The 18,568-nt window shown below is 39.7% G+C and overlaps 1 protein-coding gene across 1 annotated transcript in view; it reads right to left on the bottom strand.

The window, feature by feature from the left end:
• loxl2a (lysyl oxidase-like 2a) overlaps positions 1-18,568 on the bottom strand; it is a 37,153-nt gene that overhangs the window by 9,296 nt on the left and 9,289 nt on the right. Inside the window, exons 4-7 of the mRNA XM_053475817.1 lie at positions 7,716-7,924; positions 4,809-5,031; positions 2,418-2,601; positions 470-621 (exon numbers count right to left, since the gene is read on the bottom strand). Coding sequence (XP_053331792.1) covers positions 470-621; positions 2,418-2,601; positions 4,809-5,031; positions 7,716-7,924 — 768 coding nt within the window. The remainder of the gene's footprint in view (positions 1-469; positions 622-2,417; positions 2,602-4,808; positions 5,032-7,715; positions 7,925-18,568) is intronic.

Genomic DNA, 18,568 nt, shown 5'->3' with positions numbered 1-18,568 from the left:
CAAACCCACAAATGATTCTTTGTTTTGTTTGCCAACGTGAGATAACCACAAAATAAAGGAGAGGAAATTCTTTATGGATGAGCTACCTGCCCAAAATGAGCTGAAAATACAGGCTTACCGATTAGGAAATGAACCAAAACAATCTCCAGAATTAGAAAGCAGGAGAAACAATTTGGACTAAACAAAACAAGCAGCTCACCCCATGTGAAGATTGGTTTATATAGACTGTTTTCCATACCCATAAAATGTCTGACTTCATAACAGGTTTAACATAATGAAACTACATCGCAGAGGGAGCTCGCTAGTGAAAGGTTTAAAGTTACTGACTGGTATAATGAGAAATCAACACAGCTCACAAGACCAAGCAGCGGTTAGTAGGGTTACAGATGTTCATAGGTTTTACTGCTGGATCTTTTTTTTAATAAAAATGATTTCATATCATGATAAAATGTAAAGAAATGTTATATACCCTGGTGTGGAAGCCCATGGCAGGGATGTTACACCTCACAGCTGCGTCCTCCTCATGACTGCAGCCCAGAGACTCTCTGTTAAAATGACACTCAGTCAGAGACTTCTCGAACCCTGAACACTGCACCTCGTTCATGTGCACCGGGCCCATTCCTACACACACACACACACACACACACACACACACACACAAGCGAGAGAGAGAGAGCGCTTATATTAATCACTGCACTAATACAGTTTGTAAAATCTGATCCAAGTCTTGTTCCTATTTGTTTGTTATCTTTGTTTTTTCAATGATAACTTTTGCACTTATCAGTATAAAGTAAAACAATCTCAAGTACACGAGGAAGGAAAAACATCAGATTAGCTACAGTTTATGTTATTTTTATAACCTTAAATTTAAGACCATGTTAATTTAAAGTTAAGACCGTATAAAACTAATTAAGACCTCCGGAAAGTGTAACTTCAGCAAATAAACACGAGACGAGTTCATAGGGGCTGTTTCATAATCCTAAATAATGAACAAAATAATGGAAACGCAGAAGCCTTCGTCCACACACACACACGCACACACACACACACAGACCACAAAATAGGCATAAACTTTTCTCATAAGCAAATAATTAAGAACCCAACAAGTAAATGCACTTGGTTCCATTAATATTATAGTCAAGTTTTACAGCATGGAACTACATTGCCGCCTTGCATTTAAATTACCTTACCTCCGGGTACTCCGGGTTCCTCATACTGTCCAAAAACATGCAGCTTAGGCTAAAGGCCATTCCCAAATTGCCCGTAGTGTGTGTGTGTGCATGATTGTGTGCCTTGTGATGGATTGGCACCCCTTCTAAGGTGTACCCCGCCTCGTGCCCTAAGTCTCCTGGGATCGGCTCCAAGCCCCCCACGACCCTGTACACAGGATAAAGCGGTGTAGACGATGAGTGAGTGAGATGTGAAACTATACACTGTCCGTCAACATAGCCACCCGATTTGATGTCACTCTGTAATCCGGAAAGATTGAGAAGACTACCCCCAAGTAGAAAAGCTAAACTTCATCATTTTGGATTAGGATCGTTTTGGATTAGGATCGTTTTGGATCAGGATCGTTTTGGATCAGGTCTCAGTCAGACGTTCTGTATGAGACTGAAGAACATGTGGTTATCTGAAATGGACAGATGGCGAGCGGATGTTTAAACAGTCTTGCAGCTGGACAAGGCTGGACAAGATTCCTCGTGTCTGCTGATGATGAATGAAGACAATTTTTCTACATCGTCCACGATGTGTGACGACAGACGGAGACCGTCTGCGCCTGAGAATCAGCCCAACTTACTGCCTCCATTTGTACAGACTCTGTACACAAAGTTGAGTTAAAATTAAAGTTGCAAGTTCCACCTTTGAAAACTGAAAACGATCTGTTCTTGCGTTTTTATTTAGAACCCAAACTTCTGTTAAGTAAATGATGATCACGGTCATTTTGATCTGAGAGGAAATAGGCTAATTTAGGCTGGTGGTAAACTCGTACTATTTGGGGTAGGTGTGTGTGTGTGTGTGTGTGTGTTTGAGATGCTTCCACATGAAAAGTCCACTCTTGCTGTATTTATAACATCAAATATCCTTTAAAAGTTTTTTTTTTTTCATACAGCTGAGGTATTGAGTCATGATGCATGGTTTCGCAATATTGAAGAACCTCAGAAATTCAGCTAGTCGTCAATGCTAAGAGTAATTATAGTGAAATCGCAGACTTTTCAAATTTAAGGAAAATGTCAATATTTCTGAGACTGATTTATCATTTGCCCTGTTACTGTTACCTTTAGCTACCTAAACTTGTTATCGTTTATATCCAAACTATTGATATGTTTCATTAGTAATTATCTGGGACTATCATTAACTTAAACCTTAATTGAATTGCAAAGCAGAAGGAAAAGAACAATACTGTTAAGCTTATACACCTTGTCCCATTCGCGCGCCAGTCAGAGCTTCTTTAGCAGTGCCGAAGCCGAGCTCGCGACACACCACGCCGGCGGCTTTCATGTCCCAGTTATCGTCACAAATTGTTCCCCAGATGCCATTCTTTAGCACTTCCACTCGACCCTCACCCACTTTCGCGCCTCCACGCAGACGTACCAGGGGTTGCTGCAGAAAAAAGAAAAAAAGTAGATATTTGTTAAGCTACTTCATAGGAAAATCAAGCTTGTAAAAGCTGTTTTTTTTTTTACTTTATAGAAACTTAACCTCCTTAATTTCAGAAATTCACATTGTAGATTAATTTGTTGTATAACATAACACCATATTTAACAATTAATTTTATTCCTATGAGTGTTAGCTGGGCGGCACGGCGGTGTAGTGGTTAGCGCTGTCGGGTCGGGATTAAACCCTGTTCCCGCGCAGGGTTTAATCCCGCCTTTGTGTGCATATGTTTTCCCCGTGCTTGGTGGGTTTCCTTCAGGCACTTCGGTTTCCTCCCACAGTCCAAAGACATGCAGATTAGGCTAACTGGCGTTCCCAAATAGCTGTCATGTATGTATGAGCGGGGTGTACCTCGCCTTGTACCCTAGGTCTCCTGGGATAGGCTCCAGGCCCCCTGAGACCCTGGATAAAGCGGTATACTGTGGATGATGACGAGTGAGTAAGTGAGTGTTAGCTCTTCTGGGGTCAGCAGCAGTGGGGCTTAGGTTAAAGCTGAACAGCCAGCTGCACGTCAGATAATATGACATCATTTCCAGACATTCTTTTCAACCAAAATGTAAAAAACAACTTTAGGTTGTTTGAAGCAAAACATGAATTATATCTAAGAACAGGCTGATGCTTGGGGAGAGCTTTAGACCAAGCTCAAGTGACATTTTTGAACTTAAACATGAAACAATTGGTATCCCATCCAGGGTGCGTTGCTGTTCCACACCCACTGTTCCCAAGCTGAGCTCCAGATTTATCTGCAATGCTGATCTTAATAAGGCTGGATATTAATGAATGAACAGATGGAGTATGGTGTACTATATATTAAAAGCACTCATAAAATGAATGCTTCTTTTATTTTCAGTCTTCTTTATGCAATGAGAATAACTGTTCTTTCAGAGGAAAGCGCCTCTAAAGCAGTTGTTGTTGTGCTGGTCAATGCTCCTGTAATTTTTTCTCAATACCAACTTTGAACAACCTAAACAAATGTATTTACAATGAAAAATTCCATGCTTTTAATTTTTCCTGCTGACAAAAAGCCTAATGTAACCAAGCCTGAGCTCTGTAGGTACATGAACCTAAAGCATTGCAGTGTTTATTCAGCATAGTCTTGTTCTCTTCATGGAGTGCTACCAGATGACAGGATCTGGCTGGAAGCATGATCGCTATATAAACACACAATCAGCGTGCATTCGAACCACTCTGGGATCTTACGTAATCCTCGTCTTTCCAGATCCTTTAAGGCTTTTCCTGGAAGTCCCTGTGTGATGCACTGTTCTGTCGAGCACTGCTGCAGCTTCTCAGTTGAAAAATGACGACCATTCATTAAAAAAAAAAGGTATGAAATGAGCTTTCCTGTCAGAGACGATTTGATTTGGGGTGGTGGCGGAAAAGTCTGAGGTTACATACACTGTTAGGTGTGTGAAATATTTGGATAAGAAGCTACAGTGAGGCCGCGAAAAACCATTCCAGACCAACTGGAAACGTGTGTGAAGGCACGTGTCTGGACTGAGTTAGCATTTACCAGACGTTACATGGTGATCTGCTTACTGGAGATTGTTGCCGGATGGCTTCTTCCTGCCGTTGCTCTAAGTGATTTGACATTTTGCCTGCTAGTGAGGGGGAAAATGTTTTGTAGCTGTTCATGTCAGTCTTATTAAAGCCACTTGGACACTGATTCTCCCTCATCACATTATCTATTGATTTAATGCGATGCAACTGATTTGGCACAGTGGCTTATTGGCGGGCACTGACATCCGGCAACCCCCCAGTTCAAATCTCGTCTCATGTCTGTCTGTGAGTTTGGAGTTTGCATGTTCTCCCTAGGCTTAACAAAAGTGACCACACTTCTGCACAATAGGTTATTAATTTAATTCACAAGGGAAAGTTAGATAAAGTTGGCATGATGTGATGCCATACACATCCTGCGTCCTTTCCCTTTTAGTCAATTGGCTTTTCTGTCTGGTGCATTTTATCCACATTTGGTTTGAACGTTGCTTTAGCTGACAAAGCAGAAAAGTACTGTATAATTTTCAGTTGCTTCGAATATTTCTGGAGGAAACAGCCCAAAATGGTAAATGCTATGGCTAAACTGTAAACTTGAAACAGACCGGATTAAAATGACCCAGCATTGCAAAGCAGTAATACATACACACACACACACACACCTCTGCTCTGTAGGCTTTCCTGAATCCTGACGAATGTGTGGGTGCGAAGGCTCTTCCAGGAACACAGCTGATGACAGCGGGCATTCCATTCGAACATGTGCCGTTCAGGTTTTTCATCACTTTTAACGCTTTGCCCATCCTGCACTCGGTCAGTTGAGCTTCATTTCCAGTGCAGTTCACCGAGAAACCAAAGTAGTTCTTCTTCCTGCGCTGGGACAGAAGCCTAAGAGAGGACAGAAACGAGATTTCATTTCTACTTTTCCTACAGAACTCTTGTTTTATTTTATAAACCCATAAAGCTTGCCTTATAACATAACAGATAGTGAGTCCAGAGTAATAACATGAGATTGATTATGAGTATGATATCTGTTGGCTGTTATTATATTTACTAGTTAATACAATTATTTCAATCAATGACAGTTATTACATCACTGATTCAGCATAGTTTATGAAAAAACATACAAATGCACAAAAAATTCAAATTATATCATCAATAACTAAGTATGACAAGTGTTTAAGTCAAACCAGGACTTATGATTATGTAGAATAACTGAACCCATTATTTGAGTAAAAACTCCCTTAATGTCTCCATATGATCCTCTGCCACACTTATGCACTTGTCCCAGAGTTTCACTCTGAAACTATTCTCAGTACACTGGAGCCATGATCAGACTGCTTCACATCAGAAACGCTGACCTCCCAGGAACTCCTTTAATGGCCCGAATATTTTGAAATAAATTGGAGCAAGTCAGGACTGTACACGGGGATGTGGTAATAACTCCCAAATGCAGGTTGGCAATGAAGTGACGACGGAAATAAAGCATGCAGGAACTTAGCAAGAGTGAACAAGAGATCATACAAGTCAAAGGTGAACAAGCGTATCATCACCCTAAATTAAACCATACAAAATCCTATAGTGTACATACACACGTTTTGGCCTATTTTCATCTTCAACTTTACAGAAATCCATAATGTTTAGAGTCAGGGTTATATGCAGGACATTATCACACGGCGTTACATGAATCGAATCCAAAGAACACGAGAAAGGTCAGAACTGAGGAACGCTATAAACACAGGAAAACACTTAAAACAAGAAATGAGAAAACACAGCTTGAATCTGCAGTACACATGCACAAGGCAAGAAACTAATCTCAAGAGAGAGAAAGAGAGAGAGACCAGGTTAACAAAGGCAGGAAGTGGTGACCATATAAGGAAATCAGCAGCCAAACGGGCCAGATCGTGGGCGGGGTGCTGCAAATGAACAAAAAACAGAATCGGGCCAGACATGACACTAGCTGTGTTTACATGGATTCTAATATTCCACTAATAATGGGAATAATGGCCCAATCAGAAAAAAATGCATCATGTAAACAGCTAAGTCGGAACAGTCTGACCCGATCCGGCTCAAAGGAAAAGAGAGTGGGCTGAAAACCTTTGATAATCTGTTCAATAGTTAAATATTAGTCATGTAAACCCCTGATCTGAGTGTTTCCCTCCTTTTGGAATAAATATATTCATTCTGTGCATGTTTGTTCCCGCGTGTGGGTTTCTGACGCTGTGGGTTTTCGGGAGGGAAATATTGCTTCCATTATTGATTAGTAAACTTTGTCTGTCTCCACCTGTCTTTACTTTGGATTTCCATCCACTGACTACTGACCAAGGTGACAGTGCTAACCACTACACTACCATGCCACCTATACATTTCTTACTCTCTCTACAGTATAGGCGGTATGGTGGTGTCATGGTTTCAATTCACCGCTCGGGTCTGTGTGCCCTGTAGATTAGGCTAAATGGCGTTTCCAAATTGCCTGTAGTGAATGTAGTGTTAGAATGTTGACCAGAGGTACTACCACGGTTGTGAAAATGGGAATAAATACAATGGTCACCATTGGCCTCCACATATATATATATAAACTTCTAAAAAGACTATATAGGGTTATTATATGATAATTTTATCTTTTTTTTTCTCCCACTTTTCCTCCTCAGCAGAGAAAATTATAAAAAAGGTCCTTATTTAAAAACTTGTCATATGGCCCAATCTAGGGTGTGGTTTAATGCATAAATGAAGTCTTGCTCCTGCCTGAACAGTGAGGGGTGTTGTAGGCGGCAGACGGCAAAAAACACAGCAGGGTATGTGAGTATTTCAGTACAACACTGTTGTTCTAAAAATAAGTCTACAAAAGCCCGATTATAGACACACAGGAACAATCGGAAGCTTGTTCGGTTTCTGTACGTTTAGCTACAAACATTTTAGACACAATTTTAAATGAATTCCAGTGTATTAAGAGGTCACTTAGTCATCACACACAGAAAGAAAATGTTGTATTCATGTCATTTTCATGTCAAATTAAGCTCTGGTTTCTGTTAAACTCTTTCACTCTACACTTGCTCTGGAACTGAACTGACGTATTTATCATACCTCAAATAAAGACCAGTAGCATTTCAAAGCATATCTTTAAACCCAGAGCAGTAAAACTCTAAACACTGACAATCACGTTTCATTATGAAGTATTTCACGAACACAGCCTGTGATGGACTTCAGAGCTCAATGCATTTTACACAACCTAAAATTCAACCGGTGATGACTTGATGCCAAGACTAGAACACACTGGGTGGAAAAGCACTTACAACGGGTAACAGGCACTCAGACGAGGAACATTGGGTAGGAGTGCATTTAAATGTTGCTTTTTAGATTTAGAACGAGTTGTTCCAATCCAATCAAAAGGATAAAGCAATGCCGCTCCTTCTACCCAGAGACCAGAGTTGTTGTTTTTTTCTCTGTTGGCTGTGTGTGGGATTGTCAGGATTCAAGCTTTTGATCTCTTGCTGACTGAAAAAATATTTTACCATGTTAAACATTTGTACAGCCACGCCTTAAGACGGGGCCTCACTTGAGTGTTGACTTACTTGTAGGCTTTAACATTGAAGCCCTTCACTCCAGGGAAGCCGTACATGCCACATACTACACGGCTGTTTTGTGGAGTCCAGCTCTCATCGCAGATCTGCCGCCATTGGCCCTCATCCTTGACTTCTACGAAGCCCTCCGTGATGGGAACACGCTTACGATGGGAATAGGTGGCTCTGATACGCACATCCTCCACCCGCACATCCAGAGTCTGTGAGTGTGACAGAGAGAGAGAGAGAGAGAAAGCATCATTTAGTTGGGTTGAAATGAAACAATAAACAAAACTATACGTTCAGCTCAGTTGGTGGCTCAGTGGTAGGTTTCTCGTCTGCCTTATGGAACCCCATCCACTGGACGCAAACATTGATTAAATAGGAGGGTCGCATCAGGAAGGGTATCCGGCATAAAACCTGTGCCAAGTTGTTGTGCGGATCGAATGGTCCACTGTGGCGACCCCTCGACTGGAGCAGCCGATAGACCAACAACAGCTCAGTTAAAGAACGCAAACAGTTATTTCTATGAAATTTAGACATACTGTTGCTCTGTGGTTCTTTACTCAGCCGTTCGGGCATGAATGTAGCTTTTTGAACAGATGTGGGGGTTTTTAACTAACCAAACTAGTGATATGAATAGAGGATGGAGATCTAAATCAAACCCAGACTCTGAGGAATGGCTGAAATAGGAAAACCTCAGTCGCTAGACACAGACAAGCCGAACTTCATGCGAATATCAAAAGCCAGAGGAAAGAGGATGGAGGAAAGGGCTCTTCCACCAGCCGCTCTGTGTGGTTTGGCAAGGATTTTCTGCAGTAAACCAGAAGCGCTGCTGGCATTAACCTCATGAAAGAGCAAAAAATGATGTGCCCATCATTTTCCAGACTCAATTCGACCCCTATAATTAACATATTGTGTCACCATAATTGTAATATATATACATAGGAAAGAATGTAAGCTTTTATTTAATGCTAGATGAGGTCATTTTTACAGTGAACGATACTGTATGAGTAAGTTTTGCGAAAGTTGCTGAAGCATACAGCACAAAATATTACATCAGTGCAACAGCAGCGCTGCAATTATGGTGGTCATATAGTCTATATTATACCTATATCTATAGTAATAGTAATATTTCAGTTCTCTAAACAATCAGACCAAATTCTTTTATTAATGAAGCCCTTAAGATTAAATCAATAAATAATGAGTCAAATATGATAATAGGTATGATGAGTACAAATGAGTCATCAATTTAATTTCCTTAAGACAAAATTGAAGATAATAAATAAACAAATAATTCGCAATAATCAATGATTCTATTTATTCTCTCCTTTCTGACACTTAGTTTTGATATAGAGACAGGACAAATGACTCCAGTTTTGGATTGGTTAAAGCAAGAAAATGACATCAGCAGTACAGTAAGTGCAAACACATGCAGAAAGTGTGCTAACACAGAGATGAATACATTCATATGACTCAAGCATGCAAAAGCTCAAAAGGGTCAAATGTAAAAAAAAAAAACTCCCCATGAGACATTTTAAATGCATTATACAAGAAACAAAAGTAGACTGGATTATTTTCTATTAGAGCGTGCAAACTGGTTGCAAAGGGCAATATTATATGACTAAATAATAATAATAATAATAATAATAAATCTGGACTCATTAACAATCCTATAAGAAAACCACAGAATTTTGTTCTCAGCAGTTCTTAAACAGGGATTCAGGAAGAGAGACCAACATGGAAACAGCTTCAGTAACTACCGGATCACGGTCAGGGTCGGTTTAGTCCAAGGACAACAGGATGTGGGGTGATAATACAGTACGGTGACTAGACAAGTCAGGTTTTGTGGCAAAAAAATGAAGTCAGCCGACCACCTGAATGTACTGAATGACCGGGTTATCACATCTATGGACTCAAAGTGTTCCAGGACTCGATTAGGGATCACTCCATCTTATAGCGGGAAATACTGCAACACATTGCTACTTAATCTACGAGACGAGGAGTAATTCTACAAGGAGCCATTAATCCGGGACTCTACAGGATATCTCGTCTATCTCCTTTAAGATTCTTTTTTTTTCAATTAAAAGTTTTAAAAATAAATGCTACAGCTGTGTTCTGGGTTGGTGAGACCGAACATTGCTTAGTACGGAAAAAAACACTTGATGTTCTGTGTGGTGTGAACACACAACGTGACCTTGGTGTATAAACCGCACATATTCACTGTATGTGGTGCTAACTCAGAGTAACACCTGTGTTTGATCGCTTTGGGGTTTTTCCATGTGTTTCAAGTCAAAGAAACGGCGAGACTGTGAACCTATTTCACCTTTGAGCTGCCTTTTGAACTAAAAATGCCAACACCCAGAAGAACTTCCGCAGCGGACCTCACAAAACTCCAATAATTCTTCTTCAATAATAAAAGGAATATTCTCAAAGGATAAATAACCATAGAGAAAGAATAAAGTGTCACATGTTGGGGGTAAAATCACTTCTTTTCATGTATGTGTGTGAGAAATCTGTATGACTGGACATGGTGTGTGTGTACGTGTGTGTGTGTGTGTGTGTGTGTGTGGGTTTAAGAAGGTTATAGTGCAGACATTCCTCCGGTGCTCCACTACTGAGTTCTCCCTTCACACCCCACTCCTTTTACACTTCCAGACTCACAATATTTACATAGCACTAATGTTTCTGCATCCAGCTGGGGAGCAAGGAGGAATGTGTGTGTGTGTGTGTGTGTGTGTGGAAAAAGGTAACCATGCCAACGATGCGGCAAATCCCCCCAGTCTTAATCGCATCCTGTCTTGCGGATCACGCTGGTCAGACATGTGCAGAGATCGAGTCGGTAGACGACAAGGGGGATTCTTTGTTTAATCTTGTAGTTAATCGTGTAGTGGTGTTCATGAATTTGAAAGAGAGAGAGAGAGAGAGAGAGAGAGAGAGAGAGAGAGTCGGAGGGAGAGCTGGGAGCTGGTTTGTTTATTCCCATGTTGGTTGCCCTTTTGAGAGAAACACCCATATGAGAAACATCAGCACACACACACACACACACACACACACACACACACACACACACACACACACACACACTACAGGATCACGCCATCCTACCAAACTTACAACCAGATGCCATTGTGTTCTTGACTGACTCATTGGGAGCTAAACACACGTTGCTGCTTAATTTCACCATGCCGTGTGTGTGTGTGTGTCTGGGAGAAAGCACATATTGTTCCTGCTCCAGAATCAGAGGTCGTCAGGTCACCTGTTCCTAAAGCTTTCGGACTTCAAATGACTTTTGACCTCCGACTCCCATTCCTCATGACGTGGCCGATCATCAGGGTGACCAGGACAGGATTTGTGGCTAATAAAACAACTGGATTGATTTGCAGTTCTGAGAAGGTGTACATCAATGTGCCAGGTTTAATAAGACGGGTTTATGGGTACACGTAAAAGCTGGTATGCAGAACTCCAAAAACTCGATTATGACTTGCTGGTGGTCAAGTAAGCAATTATGTATGGAAGTGTACCTCTTGGGATACGACCTTCAACCAACATGCAACCCAAACCAAAACTACCAAAAAAGATGATAAAGCAGTTGAAAAACAGTTAGCAGCAAAGGTGTTACCGTGGACGCATTTAGACAAGGTGCACATATGGTCTCAAGGCTGGAGATCCAGATTGGGTAATAAGAAAGTGGAAACACAGATGAAAATAGCGCATTGGGAAATGAACAAGTGGACACAGGAGTGCTGATCATATTTTTTTCTAATAAACTGATGCAAATATGGGTGTAGAGTATGTTCTGCATATTCCAGTCTCTCTCAGACTGTGTGTGATTAGATGTCACTCTTTGATGGTATCACTCCTCCCTAACAGAACAGTTGCTGATGGAATGAGTTGACAAAGACGTTGGTGGAAATTAGCTTAACATTTGTGCAACATCTGGTTGAAGAACCATTGTGAGAAGAAGTTTTGAGAGGTGGAGGCGTATTGAAGCACTTATGATTCATCCACTTTTAGTACGTTTGTGAAATGTCCTGCTCACTTCAGTACAGCACAGCATGTCCTCCCTAAACAGCCACACATTACTTCGAATGGTGGTAACCATACAGGATATGCTGAGGTTCACCTCACTGACAGCCATCATCATCATCATCATCATCATCATCATCATCATCATCATGAAACTAGCAAAACCCACATAAAGTGCATACATAATGGTAATGTGTCTGTCTTCTCTTTAAAACTCTACCAGTCTTATTTATCTTATCCATATAATATAACACTCTAATCAATATTATTATCATGATACATGAACACATACTGAGATTGCAGCTGTTGAGGGAACGTGTGATATTTCTATAGCAGAAAACTCTCCACAATCATATGGGACTGAGATCTCTTCTTCCACTCTTCCTGACTCTGTGAAAAAAAATCTAAGAGTAATATGAGAAGGGCTGGAAAAACACCAAGACACACAGGACAGGACGAGACAGTCGTTTAAAAGGGAACCTGATTCCACTCCATTTCTATCCTATCAGTCTCACAACAATAACTAAGACACTCTTTCTCTCCCTCTCTCTCTCTCTCTTTTTCTCGTTCAGCTTTCACACTTTGGGGATTTCCGATGTCCCATACACAGTTGTATACAAATTGTATAGTTGTACACTGACGCATTAGTCTTTAACGGGTTGCCAGGGTTCACGTGGAGGAACTTCAGTCTCTTCACAGAGCCCCGACCTCAACCCCACTGAATACCACTGAACTGAGCTAAAACGCTGATTGCCCCAGGTCTCCTCGCTTGACATCACTACCTGACCTTAAGAATTCCCTTGTGGCTGAATTGAGCACAAACCCCCCCACAATTATATTGCAAAATCTAGTGGAAGGCTTAAATATGTGGAGGTTGAACTCCAAGTCCTGGCTACTTCTGAAGTTAATCAAGCATAAGGGTTGCACATTTCTCATCTATAAATTAGACTTATTTAACGAGCCAGTTAGGTAAGTTAAGTTGATACACTGGTGCTAATGCATGCCAATGCGACCAGGGTATACATCTTTAAATTGAAAGATCTGGGAAGTTTTTGTTTGGCTGGTTGGTGAGTTCAGCTGATGAAGCAGGAAGGTGATCACTCCATCAGGGTGTCCAGAAAGAACCAGTAAACTAGGAAGTCTATGCAAAAAAATGCACGGAAATTGGTTCAAACTCAGCATCTCATGCTACTGGATCCAGGGCAGCGGATTTACCAGCCCTGGTACATCAATAATGTTCAAAATACTAAGCGTTAGCATTTGTGTCCTTATATATCTAAATTGATTCATACTGTAGGTTCCACAAACCAGCTTCTATTGTGCATGAAAAGCAAAGCAGATCAAGTTTCTCGCTTCAGGAATGTGAACTTTACCCTTAAGGGCCAAATTTAGACGCCGCACACATTCAGCATCTCTGTGTTTCTGGATGACGGAATGTCAAAGGAAATGTAGTGGTCCCCTGTGACGTGACGTCCCCCTCACAGAAAAAATAAAATGAAGTTTTGAGGTCCATTCTAGGTTACAGTGTTTAGTTAGCGTTTTATATGTAGATAATGGTTAGCCACTACAAAAAAATGCTTTGCTAATTATTTTATTTCTTATACCTTTACAGTTAGGAATTGAGAAAAGTTTAATTTCAAGATTGAGAAAAGTTTATTTTTACGAAACCTATATATGTATATATATATATATATATATATATATATATATATATTTTTTTTTTTTTTTTTAACAGCTAATGTTTTGTACAGTGGAACCTTGCTTTCAGCTTTTGCGTGTACGTTTGGAAGCCGTTCAAAACTTGTTTGCATCAGTGAAAATCCAAGTAAAGTAAGACAATATTTTTTTAGTCATCAAAAATCAGTTCCCGAAAGCCCAAAAACTACATGACTTTTCTCGCATTCTTTTGTAATATTGATAATATTTTTGGGTGGCTGGGATGGATTATCTGCATTCACAATCCGTATCACAATATAAAATTTCGTCTTAAGAACTAGCACAAAGTTAGATACAGTACACAGAGGTTCTGCTGTATCTATTACATTAGTTAGTCAGTTAGCTGTTTTTATTTTTATATTAACTTTTTTGTTACATTTCGCTTATTATCGAGTTAAGAGAAGCTACTAAGCCTTATTTAGTCTTTGTTATGATTACAAAAGATTTTATAATGTGTTTCGATCTTGTGCGGTGATTTCAGCCTATAGAATAAAAGAATATTCAGTTATTTGTCACATGTACTTTACAGCACAGTCAACAGTCTTCCGATCAGTAACCCAGTAACCCACAGCCTTAACCGACTGAGCCACCACTGCCCCAGTGTTTATGGTATTAGGTGACCAGCATGACAAGGAAACCACCACTTTAGCTCCTATTTAAAAAAAAAAACATCACAAAAACCCTAACTCAAAGTTATTTTCTTTAGGAATTTTTAAGAAGGTGACATTTGAACCACTATGTGGAGATAACATACAATATGATGTTTTGATTTGTTTTCTCTATTGATGGAATCACATTTCTCTATAATAGTTTTCCTGCAGGCTATTAGGCTAATAGATAACCATTAGTCCATTCTCTGCATCAGTTTGACAATAAGTAACTTCACGTATTTATTTAACATCTAATGTTACTTTATTCGAAAAGTAGGCTGCACTAAAATACATATGGGGTGGCGCGGTGGTTTATTGGTTAGCACTGTCGCCCTGCACCTCCAGGTTCTTATCATATCACACATTAGTAATAAACCTCACCACGAGCATTTCCAAGTCCAGCTAACTTGAAATACTTAACAGATATCAGTAAAATACACTCAACAAAGAGCGACTCACAACAAATCCAAACCAGTGCAAATTCTTTTACCTGTTTCAGCAACGGCCAAAAACCATCATCAGAACATAATTCAGTCCAGTCATCTCTTGCCCACGGCTGTGTGTGTATGTGGCATATTGACAGTAATACATGCCAATTTGGAAGCTGTGTGAATATTTGTAAAGCTGTTTTTATTTCAAAGAGTAAAAGAGCCAACATATTTTCCGTTACTCAGGGGAATGTTGGGATTGGGTAAGCGTAGTTACAGTTGTACATTATAATATCTCACAAAGATGTGTTTGTGTGTGACTTAATGATTCACTGTAAAATTTCTTCTTCCATTGTGTGTTCCCGGGAAAGGCGATGCACATTCCTCTGACTGACATCATGCATTTTACTCTACAGCATTTAAATTAAAAACGTCTTCATATGCAGGAGGTTTAGCACTAGACCAGCTTTTCATGGTATCATATTGACTCCACAAGACAGATCCACAAATCAGAAAATTAAAGAATATCTTTCAATCGTGGAACTTCAGTTTGATGACTAAGAATCAGGTTTAAGAAAAAAAGCTGTTTTATCATGTGCGTGATGTCCTAATCTGTTTATCCGTATTTTTGAAAATATCATGACACTAAAATACATATGGGGCGCCATGGTGGCTTAGTGGGTGGCACTGTAGTGTTGCACCTTCAGGTTCAGCAAACAGTTCGATTCCCACTTTGGATCTGTGTGAGTTTTTTTGCATGTTCTGAGCGTGCTTGGTGGGTTTCCTCCAGGTACTCCTGTTTCCTCCCACAGTCTAAAGACATTCAGATGCGACCTTGTATACAGGATAAAGTGGTATAGATGATAAGTGAGTGAGTGAGGGAGTGACCGAGTGAGTAAATTTCATAGGACTAATAATACATTAATAAACTTGAGATGAATAATATACAAATTTGTTCTTGCATTTTTTTCATTCCTTTTTAACAAGACTACTTATGTGCTAGAACTCTCTAGTATCTGTTCATCTCCAATCATTGCGTAGCAGTTTGTGTTAAAATGCAGATAAATATTTAACCAAAGTGATTTGTTGGAATATGGACCAGTATCCCTGATGAAGGAGGAATGTGTTGAGAAGCCCGGACGAAAAATTTCCCTTTCTGGTTGTAAATGTGGACATGTACATGTTCGAAAATGGACTTTTCCAATGTTTGCCATATGTGGGCTTGTCTAGTCTTGTTTTAAAGTTTTTCCTTTGGATTGTTCGCGTTGTTCTGAAAATGACTTGGGCTTCAGGGTTTTTAAAGGGGCATTAAGTTTAGTTTAAAAGGTGATTAAAATTGTGTCAGGTTCTTTTAAATAGGCTAGGGACAGTTTAAAGAAAGACTGTTTTTTTTTTTTTAAACGGGTAATTTATTCACCTGAAACTGCAAAAAAAAAAAAAAAGTGAATGTGACTAAAATAAATAGTTCTAGACGTGACACATCATGACATTACATCACAACACAACACAACACAACAAATGCTACCAAGGTGAAGAAATGCGTACACTGATTTTACAGCAGCACTAAAACTTAGAAGAGGTCAAGACTTTCAAGATGGAGGGACAAGCTGGATGGACACAACAGCTTCAGGAAGCAATAAAACCACCCTAAAGACTTAAGGACACAACATAAATATTTATAAACACCCAACAGAACAGCATTAAGAACTTTATAACTGATGGATGTTAGGATGCTGTTTCAATCTGTTTAGACAGCTAAAGATTCCGCACCTCAGGAATCCATCGGAAAAATGTGAAAACTCCACTTTCACTCATTTAGTTTGCTAAAAACAGAGCTGAATTAGGCAAATATGGCAAATGTAAAGAAACAAGTTTGATTTGTGGAATTTACAGGATGTGAGCTATGTGCGCTAATGGTGTTAGCTCGGCCACAGAGGAACATTCATTCATCACATCAATAGAGTCCTGTATTGCTGCTCCTAGTCCGACACACACACACACACACACACACACACACACACACACACACACACACACACACACATACACACACACTTTGATGCTTGATGTGTGATCAAAGGCTCAACAATGACTAACAACCTTCAAACAAGTAATCCAGAGCCTAAAACACAGACTGAGACACCACATCCTTTTATTTCAACATTTAGATACACCATATGGCCAAAAGCATGTAAACACCTTGACCATCACTCCCCCATGTGTGGTTCTCCCCAAGACGTCTTTGTATGGTGTAGCACTAAGATTTCCCTTCACTGGAACTATGGGTCCCAACTCTGTTCCAGCATAACAATGCCTTTGTGTACAAAGTGAGCTGGGACGTCACCTCAACTCCATTGAACTCCTTTGGGTGGGGGTAGCTCAGTGTTTAAGGCATTGGACTACTGATCAGAAGGTCCCAGGCTCCAAACCCAGCACCACCAAGTTGCCATTTTGGGGCCTTCAAGCAAGGCCCTCAACCCTCAACTGCTCAGATGCATACAGTAATAAGATAAAAATGTAAGTCGCTCTAGATGATAAGGGCGTCTGTCAAATACTGTAAATGTAAATGAAATGAACACATTTGAGATGAACTGAAATGTTCAATACACCCGGGCCTCTTCAGCTAGCATCTCCACAGCTAGCTTCAAAATCTAGTTACCAAATGCTAATCTACAGTATGCTTATAAATGTATAAATGAACACAAAAATAGGATTTAAATCCGATTTAAAGTTAGCAACTTAAGAAAAAGGTAGAGTCTCCTGTCTGTTTCCTGTGAAACGTGTGAAACTGCTATGTCTTATCACATAATAACATCAGACGAGAGCACAAACTGCCCTGTTTTTTTACGCATAAATTTACAGATGCTTGTGATTCGCTGGTTTCAGTAGAGCTATGCACAATCAAATAGCTGGGATAAAGAGAAATGGAAGAAGTGCTCGGAATAAGTGATCATGTAAAGTTTCTGTGTTTGTACTGACTGACCGTAAAACAAACTCTGACCTCAGACACACCTTTCTCCACACTCACGTCTGAATGTTTCACACAGCATTAGCAACGCCCGGGTAACGGAAATACAAATAAGGGCCATAAACAGGTGTGAATAAAAGAGTGTGTGTATGTAGGGGACAGAAAGGACATTATGACGCCCGGGTGTAATGGAGTAATATTTGTGGAAGTGTTTAGCTGACGATTGAGTCAGACGCCTAAGAAAGCAACTATTTGTCCATTAAACAGGCAGGAATGAGTGAAGTATGCTGGAACACTCTTTGCTTCTGACAGTAAATTACCCACCAATGAGAAGAACACACAGAGATGGGGATCTCTAGAAACACCAGATGACCTTAAGTCACATGATGAGCCAAGTGAGAGTGTTTTTTAGTGCAGTTATAATCTTAACTGATGCCAATGGATTGCGCTGCGAAATGAGATAAAGGCAATTTTCAGACTTTTACTTAATCTGGAAAATTATTTATCTCTGGAATGCAAAGTTGTCTATAACCAAACTTTTTTTTTTTTTTTTTTTGCTATATATACTTTGAAGCATTGAACTTACAAGCAAAATGAAATACAAGGAAACACTATTAAATAACTTACAGTCATGTGGTCGTTAAATTGAAACTACTGTACATCGTTGGTCAAAATAGTGTCATGTTGGCATGCATGAACTCACGAAATGGTTTAATGGCCTTTCAGAGAACCAAAAATATATATATATAAATTGACAACCATGCATTGTAAACTATCCTTTTTGTACTGTTTTTAGTTTCTCATCTTCACCACTTTTCATAATGTAAAGGTCCGTTGCATTAAAATTCAGTACAAAAACACAAAGTTTGCATTTGCTATATATTTTGATATAAAACATGTGCCAATATCTTATTGCTAATGCATGGCGATTTATCCACTTTGAAAAAACTCTGAGGGTGGAGTTGCAGCGTTTTGCAAAGTCAAACAGAAATCACACTCATATAACCAAAAGAATTTAATAAAATAGCAAGATAATAGCAAGAAAAAAAAAAAGCAACATAATCATCAAGAATT

Source organism: Clarias gariepinus, chromosome 17 (genome assembly GCF_024256425.1).
Source record: "Clarias gariepinus isolate MV-2021 ecotype Netherlands chromosome 17, CGAR_prim_01v2, whole genome shotgun sequence".
NCBI classification, from domain to species: Eukaryota; Metazoa; Chordata; class Actinopteri; order Siluriformes; family Clariidae; genus Clarias; species Clarias gariepinus.
Note: the sequence above shows the minus strand (reverse complement) of the source record. Positions and strands in the feature narration are given on the sequence as shown.